This window comes from Talpa occidentalis, unplaced genomic scaffold (genome assembly GCF_014898055.3).
Source record: "Talpa occidentalis isolate TD23 unplaced genomic scaffold, MPIMG_talOcc4v2.1 talOcc4.11, whole genome shotgun sequence".
NCBI classification, from domain to species: domain Eukaryota; kingdom Metazoa; phylum Chordata; class Mammalia; order Eulipotyphla; family Talpidae; genus Talpa; species Talpa occidentalis.
In genome coordinates, this window is record NW_023601104.1 from 68,823,746 (window position 1) to 68,847,391 (window position 23,646).

The following is a 23,646-nucleotide window of genomic DNA, read 5'->3' on the forward strand; positions in this document are numbered from 1 at the left end:
TCTTTCTGAAGTGACTACTTGTGTATTTTGTACATACTTGGTTTGCCTGTCTTTCTTCTTGAGTTGTAGGCATCCTTTATACATTTCTGGAAACTACTCCTTTAACAGATTTATGTATTGAAAATATATACTCTGGCTTGGTGATCTGTCTTCCATTCTTTTCACAGTGTTTTTTTGATTAACAGAAATTCTTAATTTCAATACAGCCAAATTTATCAATCTCTTATAATTGGGTTTTTAAATTTTCATTTAAGAAATTCTTTGATATACTAAAATCAAAAAGACACGTTTCTATTTGATCATCTGCAAGCTTTGTAGATAAGCTTTGTAGTTTTGCCTCTTACATTTAAGTTCTAATTATTTCACCACATATTAACTTTTTCAAAAGACAGAATGATAGATTTTTGAAAAGATACTTTCTTATGAAGCCTCACCATATAGGTTCAATGACAGCTAGGATTATGCCAGATATATACATTTCCCCACATATCTGTATGAGGGGCATAATGTTTCAGATAACACCCATTTCTCCCTTGACTCTCTTTAAGGCTTGGCTCCTATAGAGGATTGTAAGTAGGTGGAATAGATCACCTGTCCAGATAAAATATAATTCTTTCATTCAGAAGAAAACAAGAATATCCATCTGCATAAAACAAGCATATTGTGTTGGCTGAATCCTATATCAAGAGTGGGGGAAATAGAGCCATAGTATATTATATGGCTATTCTAAATATATGTATATATTTATAAAATACTTATATTGCCAGAATGAGCATTTGTAAAATTCGAAATAAAAGTTAATATTTACTTGCTACAGATAAAAAGATGTATAGACTTTTATATAACCTAATGAGTGGGATAATTGTTATTCTTTACTGGGATGCTAATATATAAATACAGTTGACCTTTGAACAACACAGGTTTGAACTGCATGAATCTACTTATTCAAATTTTCTTGTAATGTTAGAGATTATGTAAATGTTCAGCACTAGCACAGTACAGTACTATAAATATATTTTTTCTTCCTTATGATTTTCTTAAGCTTTCTTTATTGTAAGATTGCAGTAGTATAATACATATAACTTATAAAGTATATATTAACTGATGGTTTATGCTATTGGTATGTCTTCCAAACAACAGTAGGTTTTAAGTAGTTATGTTTTGGGGGAGTCAAAAGTTGTATCAGATTTTCAACTGTGCAGGAAAGGGTTTGTGCCCCTAGCCCCTGTGCTGTTTAAAGGTCAACTACAGATGTATGTATAATGTATTTACACATACAGAGAATGAGTTATTTTCAAAGGTGTGTAAAAGTTCCAATAGCTAATAGGTCCTAAGATAATAAACTTATTTATGCACATATATCCTAATACACTTTTATGATTCTTCAAAGAAAATACTCTGAGATATTAAAAGATTTATGTAAAAGAATATAGAAGCATTGTTTATAATAGCAAAAGAAAATCCCTGGAAACAACAAAGTATTCCATGAGAGTCCGGCTAAATAAATTGTAACATCTATACAATGGATTATTACACAAATATTACAAATAAAATCTATTAAATGGCTTGAAGAAATATCATCGACCATATATCAAGTGGAAGAAAAGGATACAAAATCATACATGCTGTATCGTTCAATATTTGGGGAGAAAAACCAGAAGGACAAAACATACATATACATAGAAAAAAAGACAAAAATATACACCAGCAGGTATGGTGTCAGTTTATGTCTGGGTAGTGTATTTTTGTTTTGTTTACATTTTTCTGTTTTTCAAACTTTCTGCAATGAAATGTATTTAGGCATGCATGTTTAGTTAAGCAGAGATGCAAACATCCAAGCATTTCATCTGATTTGAACAGTATAAAAACCTGATATAATTTATTACTCTCAATTCTTAGGAAAAACATAAATAGCAAATACCTTTATCTCCTTTTTCAGACCACCAATTACAAGCTGGTTGTTTCTGTGGGGTTAGCAATCTAAAACACAATAAATAAAATGCTTGTATTATTTGCTGAATTGACAAATTATTTCAGAAATTATAGCATTTCTTATTTTTTAAGTTACCTGAACTGCAAAAAATCCTGTGAACTTTTAATAGCAGAACCTTTTGAATGGTTATTCACAGAAGAATCATTAAATACCTGAACAAAAGAAATCAAACATTAAAATTAGCTACACAAAAACAATAAAATTTTTTTGTTTCTTATGGCTAATCAGGACTCTCCTTTAGTATTGTCAGTCTTGTCACAGTCACCATTATTAACAATAATGATTATAAACATTAACTGAAAACTCTACATACAAAATATTAAGTCAAATACTGGGAAACAAAAAAGGTTTCAGATTCTCAAAGAATTTGATGTTTGTACCAAGTATAGTAACTATGGATGGTAGTATTTCTACATTTAAATTTTCCCCCTATTGATAACTAAAGTGAACCTTAGTTTGGTTTTTTTTTTTAAAGATTTATTTATTTATTTATACAAGCACTGGGTACAGTCAGAAATGCAGGAGGGTGAGAGAATTCTTCAGAGCCAGAGCAGGGAACAGAACAGGCAGAGTGATGAAACACACTGCTGAGGGGAGCAGCAGGCACGGCAGGAGAGGTCTGTCACGCCATGTGGGACCCTCCCTGGTGGCCGGGGATCAAACCGGCACTGCAGAGGCTGCGGGCAGCTTCGCAGCCCAGAGCTTAATCGTTGTGCCACCAGGGGAGGCCCGAACCTTAGCATTTTCTTAACTGATGACTTGATTTTTGTGTGCCTCTATTTTCTACAATCTCTCAAATTGAACATAGGAAAATAGGTTAAAAGATTAAAACCTGAGGGCCTCCCCGGTGGCGCAGCGGGTTGAATGCAGCTCTGTGAAGCTGTATGCAGCCTCCACAGCACCAATTCAATTCCTGGCCAGCCAGGAAGATTCCCACATGGCACAGCAGACCTCTCCTGTCTCGCCCTCTGCTCCCCTCAGCAGTGTATTTCAGTTCTTCTGCCTGTTCTGCTCCCTGTTCCCTCTCTGGTGGATTCTCTCAACCTCCCGAGTGCCTCTGGCCTGTACCCCAGCTCTTGTATAAATAAATAAATCTTTAAAAAAAAAAGATTAAAACTTGGAACCTTTAATATGTGTATGAAAGAGTTAGTATTTCATTATTAGCTATAAATAGTTTAATATGAATAACTAAACTACTGCTCTACTAATGTTTGGGTTTTTTTTTTTAAAGAATTACTCCTTTATTGTAAGATCTTTATTTTGCTTAGAACTGGGGTGTCAGCCAGAGGTGGAAAGGTGAGAGGATTCACCAGACACAGAGTGGGGAGCAGAACATGCAGATCCACTGAAATACACTGCTGAGGGGAGCAGTGAGCGAAACAGAAGTCTGCTGCATGGGTTAACTCCCTCGCCGGGGATCGAACTCAGGTCATAGTGGTGGGCCTTCACAGTGCTAGTGCTGAGACTTAAACCTAAGGCCACCAGGGCGCCCCACATTAATGTTTGTATTGACTGTTTTAAGACTTTCTTTCTCCTTGAGTCACACATTTTGAAGAGTCCCTGATTATTCTTATTGGTCCAAAATGAAAATATTTTAATAGAAAAATTTATCTCACTAATTTTTATTATAATAGTCATTGGCCTTAATTCTACCATCTTTTTGATAATAAGAACTTTTACAGTCATAAAAACGTTATTGAACATTTTAATATCTGGATTCTAATAGATGAAACCTGGTATCTCAGTTTAATTTGCATTTCCCTGTAACCCCAAGGTCAGGCATCTTGTTATTTTTAACAACTTTGTCTTTCCTTTTCTATAAGCTGTCTTATCATTTACCCATTTTTTTAAATTAATTTGTAAGAATTATGTATTTATTCATATATTATTGTATACCCTGGATACCAATTTCCTTTCCTATTCTGTCATTGTCTTTTAACTTTCTTAGTGTTTTGTCACACGGAAGCTTTTTATTTTGATGTAGTCCATTGATCAATTTGTCTTTTCTTACACCAGTGTTAAAACTGATGCATTTTAGTATTCTGGAATTAGATAATGGTAATGGTTATACTCAATATGAATAAACTAAAAGCCACTAAATTATACACTTTAAAATGGTGAGTTTTATGGCATGTGAATTATATCTCAACAGAAAAAGGGAAAATGAACATTTTGATATCTGGTAAGGTGAGTCTCTCTAACATTCTTTTCAAAAATCTTTTATTTTCAATCTTTACTTAAAATCATGTACTAGTCAGTTAGTGTATTTAAACATATTGATTTTTCTAATGTCAAACCGTAATTACATTTCTTGGGACAACCAAAGTTAGTCATAATATTTATTTTTTAACGTTATATATCAAATTTGCTTTTCTAATAATTTAATAATTTTACATCTATGCTCATTCTTCAGACTGACATAACTTTTCTTTCATAATCACTATCCTTGCAATCTAATGCATCAGTCATGCTATTTGATGGGTAGTTCCCAACTTTTTCAATACTGTGATATTGCTCTGTATAAAGATCTTATGTAATCTAGTGATTCTTGACTAGCAGCCATTTTTCTCTATGGAAATTTGACAATGTCTGGAGATATTTTGGGGAGTAAGATGTGCTAGTTTCTACTGGGTCACAAGACAACTCCACAACAAATAACCTCATCCAAATATCTACAGTATCACAATTGAGAAACTGACCTAATTCTTAAAAGTCTTATAGAATTCACCAGAAGAACTTAGCTGGTGTCTTCTCAAGGGTGCATGAGGGTATATGTGTGGTAGTGTGGGGGGAGGGAGGTTGGGAATGGAGAAAAGAGGGAAGCAGGTATTTGCTTACATTTCAGTTTCTTCTAGGTTATTGATCTATTCATGTATTTCTTTTTAGTTTATGTAACAATTTATGTTGTCCTAGAAAATTGTCCATCTTACCTAAATTTTCAAATTCATTATTATAGAGCATTACATAGCATTCTCTTAGGAATTTGAAAAGATTTTTTCCATATGTGTATTGATATGCACTTCCCCCCCCTTTTTTTTCTTTGGGGGGGGCTTTCTTTTTCTTTATACTTGCTGAAATTTTACTGATATTTAAAAATTATTAGCTTTTGTCTATATTGACCAACACAACTTTTTTATTCCTTAATTTCTGCTTTTTTTTTTATTATTATTTCTTTGCACTTATTTTGTTCTTTTCATACTTTGGGTTCTTAAAAGTTCAGCTAATTTTAATCTTTCTTGTTTTCAAATATAAATCTCTCTCTGAAGACCAATTTGGCTATTATTCCAAAGACTTGTTTTATAGTATTTTTAAAAAAGTTTTAATAGCCTGCTTTGACTTCTTTTATAACCCAAGGTAACTGGAAAGTATATGATTTTCTTTCTCCTCAGCAAAGTAATTTTTGAGGCCAGGGTTAACTTTTTGTTAAATTCTGTTTTTTTTTAATATTGATGTAAGACAGAAACTTAAAAAAATTGATTATCTTTTTTTGTTATAGTAAATGATCAATATTTGGTGAATAGTGCAAGCAAAAATTTAAATGAATTCTGTGTATGCTGGACACACAGTATGTTAGTTGTGTTAGACTGTCTACATCCTCACTTGTTTTTCCACTTACTTGATTTGTTCCTGTGGCAGAAACAACAGTTATCATTTGATAGTTATCCTTATCAAATGTCTGCATTTCCCCTGTATTCTTATTTTTAAAAACAAAAGAACACCTGTATTTCTCAACCTCTCCTGTAAATAGAGGTGTACATATGACTATATTCTGGCCAATGAAACTTTATTACAAATTGCTTAGGGAGCTTCCAAGAAAGATCACTAAAAATGGGGCTGATACAGCTAGTTCATCCCCCACCCCATTCTTCTTTCCTGCCTAGGAGGCAGATTTGATGGCAAAGTCGCAATGGTCAGTTTCTGATTATGCAGTAACCTTGGTAACCTTAGCACAAGGTAACCACAGCATCAAAGACAGTAGGAAAACAAAGTATAGATAAAGTCTGAAAAATAATGACATTGTGAAATGATGCTATCAGCCCTTATAAGTAAATCTGAATCATGTATTTTAGAATTTCATGGCAGGCAAGGAAAAAATAAATGTTTATCTTGTTTAAGACGATATTATTTCTTTGGTTTGGCTTTGTATTGTTTTATATGTAGTCAAACTCAACTCCTAAACTCAGAGTCAATACTTTTTTTGAGAGAACTATCCTGTTTTAAGTGTGTATTCAATAATTTCTTTAGAATTCTGTTCATTTTTGCTTTATATATTTTGTAACTGTAATAATTTGGTATATCATGGTTCTTATATCTTCTTTATAAATTATCATTTCTAAAATATAAAATATATTTATCCCTATTAATTTTTTTATTTGAACTCAGTTTTATATGGCATTGTTACTTTTTTTATTTGCATTTACCTAATACATATTTTCCATTTTCTTTTTAGTCATTATTTGTCAAGTTGTTTCAGTTGTTCTGTTTTAATAGTATATAACTATGTTTTCTTTAATATCCCATAGGAATACCTCTGTTTTTTTTAAGATTTATTTATTTTGCATAGAAGAAATGGGGTACAGGCCAGAGGTGTGGGGGTTGAGAGGATTCACCAGAGACAGAGTGGGTAACAGAATAGGCATGTTGACTTAAATACACTGCTGAGGGGAGTAGCGGGAGAGTCAGGAGAGGTCTGCTGCACCATGTGGGTAGCTCCCTGGATTGGGTTCGAACTTATGATGCAGTGGCTGCAGATAGCTTCATAGGTTGCATCTTAACCCTTTGTGCCACCGGAATACCTCTATTTTTAATGGGCATTTAACTCAGTCACATTTTTATGATTACTGATTTGGCAAGAGCTATTTCTGGCATTTTGTTTTCTATTTACTGTCTACCTGCTTTGTACTTTCATTCTTGCCTTTTCTTGAACCAATCAAGTTTTCTTTGTTTAATCTTTTCTTCTTCTACTGTTTTAAGACGTACACATACCATTTCTCGTCTAGTGATTACATTGAATGTTTACTAAGCATTCATTCATGACATTTTTATTCCTATCTCCTCCTTAACTCCATTCCCAAACAAAAAAAAGACCTTGAATAAAGTTTTGTTTTCCTCATTTATATTCCCACCTTCATCCCATAATGGAATGGGATTTTAGTCTGAAATTTTAGTAACAGGTTTTAAAATTTTTATAATTAATAACATATTTAGATTTCTATGGTCACACTGTATTAATTAATTAAATTATGAATTAATTAAATGCAACTATATTTTTCTTTAAGAATTTCCCTCTGGAATATTTTCAGAAGGAATGGAAGAAGACTGATGTGCTACATCAAAAACTTTCCTTCTGGGTGGTATGATCCTTGCTCTTCATGAGCATTAAGAACCAAATTAAGAATCACCCAGAGTACCATTCATCTTTTTTAACCCAAGCTCCCATGCTCATCTTCCCCCTGATATCACTGCCATGCATTGCTTATGCCCGGCCAAAAGTAGAAGTTAATTAAACTACCTCAACACTGAAGAAACCCAAACAATTACCCTTTTTATTGTCCCCAGACATATACCTTCTGCAAAAGTATTCTCCTGGGCCTCCCCGGTGGCGCAGTGATTGAGTGCTGGGTTGTGAAGCTGCCCGCGGCCTCTGCAGCACCGGTTTGATCCCCGGTTGCTCCCTGGCCACCGGAGGAGGGTCCCACATGGCGCGCAGACCTCTCCTGCCGCCCGCTGCTCCCCTCAGCAGTGTACTTCGCTCCTTCTGCCTGCTCTGCTCCCTGCTCTGGCTCTGGTGAATTCTCTCACCCTCCCGCGCTTCTGACTGTACCCAGTGCTTGTATAAATAAATAAAAAACAAATAAATAAATAAATCTTTAAAAAAAAAAAGTATTCTCCTGTGCAAGTAGTGGGCTACAATTTCCCTCTTCAAAACCAATCTTCTCTTTCAGAAATGTCTCACAGTTTTGGGTCCACCAGGTGCATGGCCTGGTATTTTTAAATATATTTTCAAATATTTTTAGCAGTGAGGTTACAGTATACTCAAGCTGCCATATTGAAACTCTTAGGAATTTTAGACCCTGAGGTTGTACTGATGGCTGATTTAACATGTTTATAACACACACACACAAACATAACCTTATATCCAAATGTAGTACATTCATTATTTCATTTAAAGCAAGTAAGAATTTAAGGGCCTCCCCGGTGGCGCAGCGGTTGAGCGCTGGGTTGCAAAGCTGCCCGCAGCCTCTAAAGCACCGGTTCGATCCCCGGCTGCTCCCGGCCACTGGAGAAGGGTCCCATCCCACATGGCGCAGACCTCTCCTGCCGCCCGCTGCTCCCCTCAGCAGTGTACTTCGCTCCTTCTGCCTGCTCTGCTCCCCGCTCTGGCTCTGGTGAATTCTCTCACCCTCCCGCACTTCTGACTGTACCCAGTGCTTGTATGTATGTATCAATCAATAAATAAATCTTTAAAAAAAATAAATAAAGCAAGTAAGAATTTAATTTGTACTAGTTAAAAAAAAAATACCAACCTGTGTATCATTTTCTGTTTGTCCAAGCTCAATATTGGCAAGCTTTAACTGCTTCACAAAATGGTCTTCTTTTTTATCTAGGTTATTAAATAATAAAACTTTAAAATCAATTCTGAAGATAGAATAAAATACTATGCCCAAGACTTAACCAAACCTTGTAATTTACAAAAGTCTACATGAATATTTAAATTAGAATATAGAAAAAAATTATTAAAAACTCAATTCTTTCACTACATAATAGTTATTACAACAACTATGAATGTAAAATGAAAACCACCTGACAACACTACATCTTTATGAGGAAATAAAGAAAACAGAGTGGTGATGTTAATAACTGCTGTGGTAAAGGGGGAATTGGTGGAGGAACAGACAACATAATTAATCTAATACAGTGCAGTTATTAATCTAATCTGCAGATCCGTTGCAAGCAACATGACTCAAACATCTCAGTGATTAAGTCACAAATATCAACACAAATCTGATATTCACCATAATCAACAGGCTAATAAACTTTTCAAATGAAAAATATGCAAGTATTCAATCTCCTCTGACAGCTGTGTAACCAGACAAGACTTTAATATCTCCCTCAAAGAGAAAAAAATGAGGTATACAAGATATATCTTGTTTGCTCTCACAAAAAAATCAAAGTTGTGCTTTCCTGAGTCTATCAGTCTCTACTATAGTATGTTCTTGCTTCTATACCAAATGATAATTAAAATTGCTTCTATATCTTCTATGTATTTGCAAAGAAAGCTGTTTTTGATACTATACCTAAAACTCTTGGTTCTGAAGAATATGTCTTTATTGTTGTGATTAGTTTTTGAGATTCGTAAGGAAGAAATACTTGGTTATCTTGAGGGGTTTTATTCAACATAAGTACAATTTCATCTTTTTCAAAAATTCTAAAGAGAAAGTTACATCAAATAGTCAAGTAGAAATCAAAATATTTTAAAGATAGAAGAGATATTTGGATAATGAATAGCTCAAACTTACTATTTTTCAAATAATGAAACTGAATTTCAGAGAATTTAATAGATCTGTTCAATATTATTAAATTACTTACTAGTGTCATAGCTAAAATATAATTTAAGTTCAGTGCTTCTTCTCAGCATAGCATGATCATTTTTAAAATTTAATCATTTTTAAAGACCTTCTAAACATATCCAAAACATTTTAAATCAAAACTATCCACAGATAGCATGCTTAATATTTCAGAGTATTTCAAACTTTGTTTACTCAGAAACAAATCCACTAGGATGAATAAAGAAATAATTACAGCAGTATTCCAATCATAACTGGGTCTTCACAATTTTTACTGGAATAATTTCACTGAATTTTCCTAAATTAAATAATTTTGATTACAGTAATCAAAATAACTTAAATGACATCAAAATAACATATGAGTGAAAATTTCAAGTTATAGAAGTTCCTTTCAATACAGAAAAATTTTTATAATATTAAAAGGTTGTCAATGAAGTGAAATTCTGTACATTTGCCTATTTTCCTAATTAGTTCTATTATAAAATTAAAGATACATGACCATAGATGTGAGATGTGAGAGTAACGGAACTAAGAAAATAACAGATCCAAGGCCTCCCTGGTGGCCTAGGGGTTAAGTCTCAGCACAATCACCACAATGGCCTGAGTTCGACCCCCAGCCAGGAAGCTAACCCACATATGGTACAGGAGAGCTCTCCTGTCTCTCTTGCTGCTCCCCTTAGCAGTGTACTTCAGTAAATCCACCTGTTCTGCTCCTCACTCTGTTTCTGGTGGACCCTCTCGCCCCCCACACTTCTGGCCTCCCACACCTCTGGCCTATGCAAAAATAGATAAATAAAATCTTTAAAAAAAAAAAAAAGAAAGAAAGAAAGAAAAGTAAAATAACAGATCCAAAGAAATGGAATCAGGGAAGTTAATTTGGAAAAGCAGTGCATTGAAAAATCAGGTAAGCACAATAAAGCCTGAAGAAAGGAATTTAAGAATGAATAATGGGCCTCCCTGGTGGCGCAAGGGGTTGAGACACAACCTATGAAGCTATCTATGAAGCTATCTGCAGCTTCTGCAGCACAAGTTTGATCCCCAGCTGGCCATGGAGATATCCACATGCCGCAGCAGACCTCTCTTGACTCGCCCGCTGCTCCCCTCAGCAGTGTATTTCAGTAGATCTGCCTGTTCTGTTACCCGCTATGTCTCTGGTGAATCCTCTCATCCCCACACCTCTGGCCTGGACACCAGTTCTTATATGCATAAGTACATAAATCTTCAAGAATGAATAATGATGTAGGCAGAAGAGAAAACATAGAAACTTTTATCAGAAATAGCAACAGTAACAGGCAAAATGAAAATTTTTTAAATGCCTAAAACACCGATGTCTATTTTATCACTATTACGATGAAAGACAAAGAAAACCATTATGTCATAGATTCAATAGTATTTTGGCTCTTCTTCACTTTCTATGGCAAAGGATAAACTGGTCAAACAGGTGTTTAAAAGGTAAATACAAAAACTCTTCTCTTGTTTTACTTCTATTAGTGATCATCATGGAGAATATGATAAAAAGTACAACTGACAGTCTTCAGAACAGCAGATGTGTTGCTACCACCTTATTTCTCTCTATATATTATCTTTGGACTTACTAAATAACAAACAGATTTGAATATTAGTCACAGATTTTTAAAGATATAAATTTTAAAAGAAATGAATAAAAAATAATCTGCGTAATAAATTATACAGGTACTATATAAATAATAGTGGCTTGGGATAATACCTAGAATCAATTTTCTTAGACAAATAATATCTAGTCACATGAAATTGAGTTTTAAAGTTGACCTATACCTTTCTTTCAAATCCTTTCTCTTCTCTATACTTTTACTTTTTTCTTCTATGGTCTCTGAAAGATTTTTAGTTTTATAAAGTCTTGTAATATGCTAAAAAAAAGAAAAAGAAAAATGACAGCAAAATAATTACCTGCAAAGCATAAGAAACACACTTTATCTTAAAAAATGACTGTGACTGTTTTCTGTGTAATCACAAGACATAATTTTGGTAGTATTAGCTATCTTTTAGTGAAAGTTGCTACTAATAGAGTCAAAATTAACAATAAATCATATAGCTTTAACTTTTCCTTATAACTGCATTAGCAAACCTAGATTTCAATGAACTTCTATCTTCTTTTCAAAAAAGGTCAGAAGCAAAGTATATATTAATTCCCTATACTGAGACAAAGTTACCATATTTTTTAAAGAAAATTACTTCTACTTTCTTATTACTAAAACATAACTGTTATTTGGAATTTCATACCTATGAATGATAAAGATACCATCTTTAACACTTTTCAAAAAATTTAGAAAGTTAGCTATTCAATTTTTTCCTCAAAATTTGGGAATGACTTTGATGGGTTCTCATACTTGTCAAGGGAAGCCATAGTTCAATAGATGTCACTAAAAATATATTCAAGAAAATATTATACACCATCAATCTTAAAAACTTAGCTAGTTTTAGTCTGGCTCTATAAAGATTTCATACCATGTCAATCATACAGCTGTGAAAATCAAGAGTATCTAAAAAGATTATAGTCATAAATTTTCAATATTAAGCTCTTTAAAACATTTACTACTGTCTTGCTCTTATTTTTGACAACACTGTTGTAGCTCTTTTAATGCCTTATCTCTATTCTTTACTCACCACTCTCCCACAAAGAAATCTAAACACTCCCCCAAAGCTTAGAGTTCAACACAGTCAATACCGAAACACATTTTGGCTTTAAGAATCTGAGCAAATAAATTATTTTAAGCCCTTGTCCATATTTAGGCTCTTTAGAAATAGTTCTGTCAATTAACATACCATTACACTCACACATTAATACTTATACTAGAAACATATAACAAAATATATACCTGGTTTAAATAATTAATTTCTATTTCCACTTCATGTACTTCTTTCTTCAATTCAGATGAATGTTTGGAAAAGCTGCTGACCTGCTTAAGAATATCTTGTGTTTTCCCTCTCAAATTAACCCTTTTAGGTTAAGGAACTATGTTATGGAAAAATAATTTACATTTATAATATATGTATTATATAAGAAATATATAATACATAATGATGTATTATACCAGAATAATTTCTCCTCTGTAACATTATTTACATATGTTCCATATAAGCAAATAACAATATCAATAATAGTATCTGAAACAGATAAGAGCAATTAGTTGGCAAAGATAATTTTTTAATCTATGTCAAATATTAAGCTTAAAAAAATAACGTTTCTTCCAAAATACTGGTAGGATTTTTTTCTTTCAGCTAAATTTTTTCACAGGATGGTGTTTTGCTTTTGCTTTTTAAACGAAGTTCATCATGTCATTTGGCTAGACTAACAAAATCAATTCAGCTTCAAATTTAACATCTTAATTTTCTATTTTTTATTATAAAATTAACATTAAAAATTCACCCAATTTCCCTTTTTATTGCTCTGTAAGGCAATAAAAGCATCAGTGTACCCTGAAGAATTCAGAAAAGAGCTAGATCTTCCATCTATACTTTCTGCTTAAGCAGGATTCATACCCAATTTAAAGTAGAGAATTTCTCAGCTGTTAACAGGCATGATTTGTTATTAGCTAATACAAATTCCTGAGTTATTCTACAATCCACTAGGAGAATTTAGAAATGAATAGAATAGTGATGGTGAACAAGAACTTAAGAAAACATTTCAGTTATTTTCTTAACCATGTAATCTTACATCTCATCCTATCCTACATCCAACTTCCTAAACCCTTGGTATATCTTCTCCAATCTCTGCCCCTTGCCACAGAGAAGTTAAAACACAGATGGAAAGCAAATGAGTAACGAAGAATAGAATAAGCTAAAACCTAAACATGAAGAGAGTAAGCAACAAAGAAGTTAAAAGGATGATTTAGGATGAAGCAGAATAAAGCAAGGTAAAGCACAGAGATATACAAGACTCAGCACAAACAGTTAATGTTATGTTTTGATAGGTAAGCATATGAAGAATTATGGAAATTGAAAGATTAAAGTTCCAAGATTATACTAGAGAAGATCCTGACAAACACGAGAGACTCAGAACAATTAAGAATTACTTAAGCATTGAGCAATGCCAATTAATACATGAGTATGCCTCCTCTACTAAACTACAAGCTCCTTGCAAAAAAGTTCTGTACAGATTTTCCCCCATTATCCAAAATAACAATGTTCCTATTTGGCATGATTTGGTAAATTATTTTTGGGTCTGAGAATGCTCAAAAATTTTTCCATAAAAATTAATGGGAATAGCATTTCCACCCCCCCAAAAATAGTAATAATCTACCAAATAGGAATACTCTACTTTCAGACAGAAAGGAAAGCTGTATCTTCTTGAGTATTACCTGGCACAACATAGTTAGCCAATGAATTTCTATATATGAACAAATAATGGACTCATCTCCTTAAATATTCCATCCTACCAAGCAATAATCAGTTGATTTAACTGGACCTCTAAGACAAACATGATTTTTTCACTGGTTTGGTCACTAAGAATTACAACATAAAGTCACATACATATACCACTTGATTCTCATTAAAAATGCTTGCTTCTGATTGAATACTCATATATGAAAACAAATTCCAGATGACCTTTAAAGTAACTTCTAAACTTCTAAAAATTTTAAATTAAATATAGAACAAATTCATGTGACTTTTCCAAAGAAAACATAATAGCAATTAAAATGCAGAAATAATACTTTTCTAACTTTTCTAAAAATACAATTCCAAGTAGAAATACTATTGTGGATACATATGTAATGCCCATTTAGTAAGTGATGGAAAAGGAGCAGGCACTGAAAAAAAAAATCATATTTTAGACTGATACATTATTTTCACTACAAAAATACTGTTATTAAAACTATAACAAAAAAATGTGAATACCTAGAAATTCCATAAAAATAGTTTCATTCATTTTTAGTTCTTCAGTACATGCCAACACTCTGCTTTGAATTTCTTCAAGTTCTCTTTTCTTCTCATAATATTCATGTGAAAGGGGTGTTTCAGAGTATTTTAGTTGATATTGCTTCAAAACATCTTTATACTGACATACATAGTCATGGTACATTTTTCTGTTAAAATGAAAATAAATGAAGTTGACATAACAAGTTTATCTAGAAACTCTCTACATATAACTTGTTAAAGTCTACTAAATTATGCATAAGTCAAAACATCTACCATGCTTGCTTCTATCAGTGCTGTCTGCCTCACTTAACTCCAACATATTTTTAATTATCAACTCTTTCTTACTACCTATTTATTACTTAATCTCTTCAATTTAACTTCCACTCCCACTATTCTAATGAAACTCTATTTCCCAACATCAATAATGACCTAATTTGTCCAACTCAGTGATCTCTTTTTAAGTTCTCATCCTAATAATTGACATACTATACTACAGAACCTGGTTCTTTTGATCAGTCACCTTTGAATCTCTATCCTCACAGAATTCTGAGTCTCTACTCTCTCCAAATTCAAATACCCCTACAACTTTGACTTTTAAATTTACTTCAATTTTCTAAGTGAACATTATCACATGATGTCATGTTCTGAGTGTCAGAACTCTGGGTTCACAATCATTCTTGTATAGTCCACAACTTATTTTATCTTCAAAACTTAAGCACTATTCAGAGAAACTCCTATCAAATTCAGGGGTGTGTGTATGTGTGTGGGTGATCATCTATTTAAGCATGTTGAGTGGGATACATAATTTTTGCAATGAGCATTCTTCCTTCCCATTTGGCCTTGATCAGGGGTTAGTTTTGACTTATGGGTCAAATTTGACTTGCAACCTGTTTTTGTATGGTCCATGAGCTAAGAATGGTTTTTATATTTTTAAATGATTAAAAAATGAAAATAATACTTCATGACTCATTAAAAGTATAAGAAATTCAAACTACAATGTCCATAATTAAAATTTTATCAGAACCCAATCATTTATGTATTATATAAAGTTGTTCTTGCACCACTATAGCAAGTTAAACAGTTAACAGAAACTGTGTAACACCTGAAACCTAAAAAAAGTTTGCCAAACCTGATCTACAACATTAAAAAAGTTCAATTCAGGTTCATTATAAAAACTAGATTCTTTGGCCTCCCTGGTGGCCCAAGCGGTTGAGATGCAGCCTATGAAACTGTCCGCAGCCACAGCAGCATGAGTTTGATCCCCAGCAGGCCAGGGAGCGACCCATGTGGTGCAGTAGACTTCTCCTGACTTGCCCACTGCTCCCCTCAGCAGTGTATTTCAGTCAATCTGTATATTCTGTTCCCCACTCTGTCTCTGGTGAATCCTCTCACCTCCCACATCTCTGGCCGGTACCCCTGTTCTTGAATGCATAAATAAATCTTTTTTTTTTTTTAAAAAAAAAAGATTTATTTATTTTTATACAAGAATTGGGGTACAGGTCAGAGGCACGGGAGGGTGAGAGGATTCACCAGAGTGGGGAACAGGACAGGCAGATTGACAAAATACACTACTGAGGGGAGCAGCGGGCGAGACAGGAGAGGTCTACTGCACCATGGGGATTCTCGCCTGCCAGCCAGGATCAAACCCATGCCGCAGAGGCTGCGAACAGCTCCACAGTGCGCTGCTCAACCGCCTGCGCCACCAGGGAGGCCCAATAAATAAATCTTAAAAAAAAAAAATAGATTTTTGGATCCTGCTTTTACCCAATTATTAAATATCTAGTTTCATGGAAAAATATTCATAGAAAAATTTCCAAATATATATAGTTTTTAATGTTCCTCAAAATTCCCTAAATTTTTAAATCAAGCCATACAATATCTTACAAGATTCTGTAATAAGCTATGACATCAGCAATTAAGATGTTTTGGAGGGCCTCAACGGTGGCGCAAGAGTTGAGCGCTGGGTTGAGAAGCTGGCCGCAGCCTCTGCAGCACCAGTTCGATCCCCGGCTGCTCCCCGGCCACGGAAGGAGGGTCCCACATGGTGCGCAGACCTCTCCTGCCACCTGCTGCTCCCCTCAGCAGCGTACTTCGGTCCTTCTGCCTGCTCTGCTCCCTGCTCTGGGGAATTCTCTCACCCTCCCGTGCTTCTGACTGTACCCAGTGCATGTATAAACAAAAACAAAACAAAACAAACAAATAAATAAATAAAACATGCCTCCATTAAAAAAAAAATTTAAAAAAAATTTAAAAAAAGATGTTTTGGAGACTTGACTTCATGGCAAAAGGAATGAGAGCAAAAATTAACCACTGGGTTTACCTCAAGTTAAAAAGCTTTTGCAAAAAAAAAAAAAAGCTTTTGCAAAGTGAAAGCATGTATAAAAGATTTAAAAAGACATTGTAATTGAAGGAAAAATATTCACACAATATATAAATTATAAGTGGTTAATATCCAAGTGATATAAAAAAACCCTCACAATTTAACAACAGAAAAACAACCCAATTAATAAATGGGCAGGAGCTATGAAGACACAATTTACCAGAGAGGACATCCAGAAGGTCAACAGATATATGAAAAAAAAGGCTCATCATCACTTCCAATAAGAAAGATGCAAGTTAAAACCACAATGAGATACCACCACTTCACAACTGTGAGAATGGCACATATCAAAAAGACCCCCAACAACAAGGATAAGAGGATGCTGAGAAAGGGAAACCCTATTACACTCTTAGAGGGAATGTAAACTAGTGTAACCATTATGGAAAGCCTTTCCATACCTGGAAGTGATGAATCTATCTGGATTCATCTTAAAAAACAAAAAATGGAAATACTGTCTATGATCCAGCAATTCCACTCTTGGGCATTTGTCCAAAGAACACAAAACCATTAATGCAAAATTAATATAGTACAATGTTTAAGAGTAGTACTATTTACAACAGCTAGGATATGGAAGCAGCCTAAATGCCCTTCAACAGACAATCAGATTAAGATGTGATATATTCGCACTATGAAATGATGTTCAACCATAATGAAAAGATGAAATGTAGCAATTCACAGCAAAATGGACAGCAATTTTTTAAAATTTATTATTTTAATTTTATATATTTTTTACATCATTTTTTCATTTTTGCACAATGTATGCATTTTCATCTTGGTGATAGTCCCCATACAATTCTCATCACCCCCCTTGTTTTGATCCTACTCTCTCCTCCCCCTGTAGTGTGTCTCTGGTTTATAGCTGCTTGTTGATTTTGATTTTTACTTTATTATAATTAGTCTTTTTCCTGGTCCCTTATTTAGGTTTTCTAAATTCCTGCTATGAGTGAGACCATTTGGTATTTTTCTTTTTCTTTCTGGCTTATTTTGCTGAAAATGATCCCTTCCAGCTCCATCCATGTTGCTGAAAATTGCATGAGTTTATCTTTTTTGATTGATGAGTAATATTCCATTGTGCATATGTACATCTTCTTGATCCAGTCATCTATTTTTGGGCATTTGGGTTGTCTCCAAAGCTTAGCTATTGTAAATAATACTGCTATAAACATAGGGGTGCAGATGCCCTTTTGAATTAATGTTTCTGTGTCCTTTGGGTAAATACCTAGGAGTGGAATTGCTGGATCATATGGAAGCTCCATCTTTAGCAGGTGGAGGAATCTCCACACAGCTTTCCATAGTGGCTGGACCAGTTTGCACTCCCACCAGCAGTGCAGAAGAGTTCCTTTTTCAGTGGAGAGAAATTGAGGGAATTATTTGTAGTAAAACAAGTCAGAATTGCAAAATGAAATAGCAGACATTTAACATATGATTTAACAAAGTAAAATACAAAAATGAGCAGACATTAAAAAAAATAGTGAGAGCTCTGAGGTTAAGAAGGAAAAGGGAGAAAGGGACAGGGATATAATGGCGGTGGGGTAAAAAGATGAATATAGAAGGTGGGGCTGAAGGAAGATGATGGATAGACAGGATCCTTGAGCTACTGCTTCCTTCAGGGACACTGAAGATAGGCACATGGAATGGAAATGGGGATGTAAGGACTAAGAGGTGAAATAAAAACCATTGGAAAGGGTAGAAGAAATTGATAAACAGTAAGAACTGTCCCAGTTCACCAGGAGGGATACCTGTCTTCCTCCCCCTGAGTTCCCTGAGTCCAGCCTGGGAGAGAGAGCACATACTTCTCAGCCAGGGAAAAAATAGTTTTTAAAAAATCATATATATGTGTGTGCATGCACATGCAAATACACGTATATGAAAATAGATACTGCTCTCATGAAATTATGCTAAAAATATAAACATTTCAAATTTTTTAATTAGGTGAAATTTTAACACTATATAATCTATTCAAAGTCCCTCAACTTATTTTATTATATTTACTAATTACATTTAGTCCCCAAGACCATGTGATTTTACACATAATAAAGTCATACTGGTGTTTCTCCATCAGAATACAACACTTCACTAAGTCAGCATTCTTTAAAACAGAAGTTTGGCATAAAATACTCTAAGTAAATACTCTCATTTTTCATAAGCTAATTCTACAGCTAATTATTTCCCCAGATGTTTGCTTGTAACAATTCAGTCATAAAGTTCATTAATTAAAGCACCATGCCATAGTAAGTGCTACTGTTAAACAGTTTCTAAACAAATCCAGGGTTCAAGAGCTTTATAAAAAAAATAGGTAGATCTCAAATGGTAACCAAAAAATACAAACCACTAGATTTAACAAAAACCCCCACAATATACAAAATTTCTACATTTTTCATTTAACATTCTTATCAAAGCGTGTCCTATTAATACTAATTTATAAGACTGATAAGCTTAAAAATATGTACTGTACTTGTCTTTTTCAATAGCTTCTTGAAAAACAGCAAACTGGTCCTGCATATAGTCTTCATGTTTATGAAAAACATCACAGGTTGGCTTCCAGCTATGAGAAAAATTACAATTAGCATCTCAGAATTACAAGCAAAATAAGAGATAATAAAAATTAAAGTAATCATTTAAAGATAGAGGAATCTTTCTCATGCTGGAGAAACAAGCTTACATGAAGAAAAACATTCCCATCTTCCATTACCATTCATCATTCACGCAACTATAAAGATGCTCAAACATCAATATCCATTAACTTTTACATTAAACTTGCTTAGGAATCATGACTAGGAAATGAACAAATATGACATGGCATCTATGCAACATTCCAACACCAGGTGTTCTTGCTTATCATACGTCTAAGATACTGTTAAATTCTTTTGGAAAAAGCATTCAAAGAGTTAGCATAAGGGCTAAAGAGCAGCTTCCTTTGCAACTTAAAAAGTCAGGTTGTTTACAACCTCCTCAGAAACTAGGACAAAATTAATTATAAAATCAGATAGTAGAAAAAATATTCATCTTATACATTTTTTAAAAAGATTTATTTGTTTGTTTATTTGTTTGTTTATTTATTTATACAAGCACAGGGTACAGTCAGAAGTGTGGGAGGGTGAGAGAATTCACCAGAGCAAGAGCGGGGAGCAGAGCAGGCAGAAGGACCAAAGTATACTGCTGAGGGGAGCAGCGGGCGCGACAAGAGAGGTCTGTATACCATGTGGGACCCTCCTCCGGTGGCCGGGAGCAGCCGGGGATTGAACCGGCCCAGCAGAGGCTGCGGGCAGCTTCGCAACCCAGCGCTCAATGGCTGCACCACCGGGGAGGCCCTACATTTTTTGTTTTATTAAATGACAAAAACGTTACCAATGTAAAAAAATTGAAAATGAGGATTATGCCATGAAGGCTTCTAAGTATTAGTCAAATATTTCCTCTTACTCTTTTTACTAGTCCTTTTTATTTTTTCATATTCAAAAAGTATACATTCCCACTTTGGAAACACAGAAAAGTACATTTAAGAAAAACAATTATTACCTATGTAACTACATTGATACTATTATTTTAATAAATCATTTCCTGATATTACTATACATATATATTTGAACATTTCTGAGGTTATATTCATATACAATATCTCCTTTATCACTTACTTTTAAATTGTATACTAGGTATTACTGTAAAGGTTTTAATAAATACATCAAAAACATAATTTAACTATTCCCATACGGTTTACCAATTTTGCTTACTCCAAGTTTCTCTGTAGTAAACAGAACTTATACTTAAATATTTGTCTGAATTTCTAATAACTTTCTTAGAAAATATTCTCCAAATGGAATTATAGTGTCAAAGGTTACATATATATATATATATATATATATATATATATATATAGTCTGAATATTTTTAAAAATCCGTAAGAGGGCCTCCCTGGTGGCCTAGGGGTTAAATCCCTGCACTACCAACTCAAAGGACCTTCACCATGGCCTGATTTGATCACTGACCAGGGAGCTAACCCACATGGCGCAGCAGACCTCTCCTGTTTCACCTTCTGCTCCCCTTATGAGTGTATTTCACTAGATCTGCCTGTTCTTCTCCCCACTCTGTCTCCGGTGAATCCTCTCACCCCCCACACTTCTGGTCTACACCCCAGTTCTTACATGCAAAAATAAAATAAAAAATCCATAAGAAATACTTGTTTACTAAAAAGATATTAACTGTAAGCATTCTGATGTATACCTTTATACATAGTTTCTAATTATATATAAATATACAGTGCTAAATTGGGTTCATACTGTGAATGTTACTATGAATACTGCTTTGTTTAACTTGTAACACACTATTAAGATCTTTCCATGTCAATAAATATACACTTACATAATTTTATTGGTTGCCTAATATTCATTCATATGAATATACCGAATTACCTAATGTTGAACATTAAAGCTGCTTCCAGTTTTCCTATCATAAAAAAGGTTGGAATAACCACTTTGCTGTAATTCTATCTTTGAGAGACTGCCCAATTATTTCCTTATGAAAAATTCTCATAAACTGTTCAATCAGAAAGTTTTTAAAAATATAGTGACATATCGTACAAAAGATTGTTCCCTATGTATACTCCAATAGCGTGTCAGAGTTCATTTTTTTATTCCTTGACCAACAATGGGTATTATCTTTAACTGTCGGTTAAGTATTATTGCTTTAATTTGGATGTCTCTGATTATCAGTAAGATTAAATATCTATCCACATGTTTATTAGACTTACATTTTTCTTCATGTTCGGATTTACCTGTTTACCTTCTTGCCCTTTTGTCTAGTGGGCCTTTTCTTTTTTTTATATAGTTTTTAATTAACCTGTATTTGACATTTTACTACCTTATCCTTTTACATCATTTTGGCATATACATTTTTAAATATTTTTTAAAGATTTATTTATACAAGCACTGGGTACAGTCAGAAGTGCGGGAGGGTGAGAGACTTCACCAGAGCCAGAGCGGGGAACAGAACAGTCAGACTGACGAAATACACTGCTGAGGGGAGCAGCGGGCATGGCAGGAGAGGACTGCGCACCATGTGGGACCCTCGCTGGTGGCCGGGATCGAACCGGCGCTGCAGAGGCTGCGGGCAGCTTCGCAGCCCAGCGTTCAACCGCTGCACCACCAGTGGAGGCCCACATTTTTTAATTTTTATGTAGAACATTTATCCATTGCTTCCTAGTGGATGCATCAGGACTCTGATCTACTTTGATGATATACTGAGAAAGACCTCTTAAAAATTACATGATCACCCTTATTTTCTTCTAGTACTTTCATTAATTCATATTTCACATTTAAATTTCTTAATCAGTATGCTGAAATCATGAACAGCAGGAATTTATGTCATTAAAAACCAGCAGAGATTATGTTGTATAAAATATGTACATCTTGAATATGACAGGTTCTAAGGGAAAAACATTCAATACCTTTCCAGCACCCAATGGTGCTCTTTGAGGGCAATGACTGGTAAAACCTAATACAATAAAACATAAGTTGAGTCAAAAAGCTCAACAATTTGTAGGGTTTTTTTGATCAGATTGTCAAAAAATTTTAACATTGATAATTTCAGTGTTAGCACGGGTGTGAAGAAATAGGAATTCCCATATACTTTGGTGGGAATATAAATTAGCACAATCCTTTTGGAGAGCAGTTTGTCATCTATCAAATGTATAAATATGCATTCTCTGCTCTAGTAAGTTCATTTATATGAATTCATTCTATAGCAATATGTTTGTAAATATCCAAGGATATCTCTACATGTTGCTTATAATAGGGGAAAACAAGGAATAACCTTCTCTTTAATAGAATGGTTAAATGACTTAGGATACATCCATACAACAATTCTACAGAGCTGTTAAAAAGAATGAAATCTATATATAACCATGACATGTTTCATATCATTTATATTACATACTGCTTATATTTTAAGAAACACGTTAAGGAAGTATGGTATGGTCCCATTTTTTCAAAAAAGGAAAGATACATAAATAAAGGTGTATATAAGTATATGTAATAATGATGTAGAATATTTACTGGAAAAGGTATGAAAGGCTACTCAAATTGTTGAATTATTATTCATAAAGAAGAGGAGAGGATGGGGTGAGGAGTACATGAAGGGGAAAACATTTTACTCCGTACATTTGTATAACTTAAAAATTTGTATACTAGGTATGTGTTACTTTACAACCAGTATAAAAAAGTAACGTGGGAAAAAAAACATTGAATGACTTACTAAAATTCTGAATAACATTTTAAAACAAGCATAATTCTATATTAGTTAATGTAATGTAAAACTAAACACAGGAAATAAAGACATTTTTGTAAGTATTTATAATATACAATAAAGCTCCATTAGCATCTTTGTGTTCAAAATTTCCTATTTAACTACTAGAATTCAGAACCTGAATTAACACTGAGTACTTTTACTTTGAAAAACTGCTAATTTTAGGGTAGATTCCTATAGTCAAAAATAAGACCTGGGGCCTCCCTGGTGTCCATGGGGTTAAGATGCAGCACTAAGAAGCTATTCCCAGCCACTGCAGCACAAGTTCAATCCCTGACCAGGGAGGTGACCCACATGGCACAGCAGACCTCTCCTGTCTTACCCGCTGCTCTCCCCCGCAGTGTATTTCAGTCATTTCTGGCCATGCTCTGTCTCTGGTGAATCCTCTCACCCTCTGCACCTCTGACCTGCACCCCAGTTCTTGTATGCATAAGTAAATAAATCTTTCAAAAAGAGAAGATCTTGGGCCTCCCCGGTGGCGCAGTGGTTGAGCGCTGGGTTGCGAAGCTGCA

The 23,646-nt window shown here is 34.1% G+C and overlaps 1 protein-coding gene across 6 annotated transcripts in view; it reads right to left on the reverse strand.

Annotated features, from left to right (window-relative positions):
• Positions 1-23,646, reverse strand: part of CUNH14orf39 (chromosome unknown C14orf39 homolog) — a 39,608-nt gene that overhangs the window by 13,011 nt on the left and 2,951 nt on the right. For 4 of the 6 annotated variants that reach the window (XM_054690861.1, XM_054690858.1, XM_054690859.1 and 1 more), the window contains exons 5-13: positions 19,293-19,382; positions 14,437-14,624; positions 14,306-14,348; positions 12,417-12,537; positions 11,356-11,447; positions 9,292-9,422; positions 8,521-8,597; positions 2,069-2,145; positions 1,922-1,980 (exon numbers count right to left, since the gene is read on the reverse strand). In XM_054690861.1, coding sequence (XP_054546836.1) covers positions 1,922-1,980; positions 2,069-2,145; positions 8,521-8,597; positions 9,292-9,422; positions 11,356-11,447; positions 12,417-12,537; positions 14,306-14,348; positions 14,437-14,624; positions 19,293-19,382 — 878 coding nt within the window. Of the gene's footprint in view, positions 1-1,921; positions 1,981-2,068; positions 2,146-8,520; positions 8,598-9,291; positions 9,423-11,355; positions 11,448-12,416; positions 12,538-14,305; positions 14,349-14,436; positions 14,625-19,287; positions 19,383-23,646 lie in introns of those variants that run through there. The other 2 variants (XM_054690857.1, XM_054690862.1) reach the window with 2 other exon arrangements.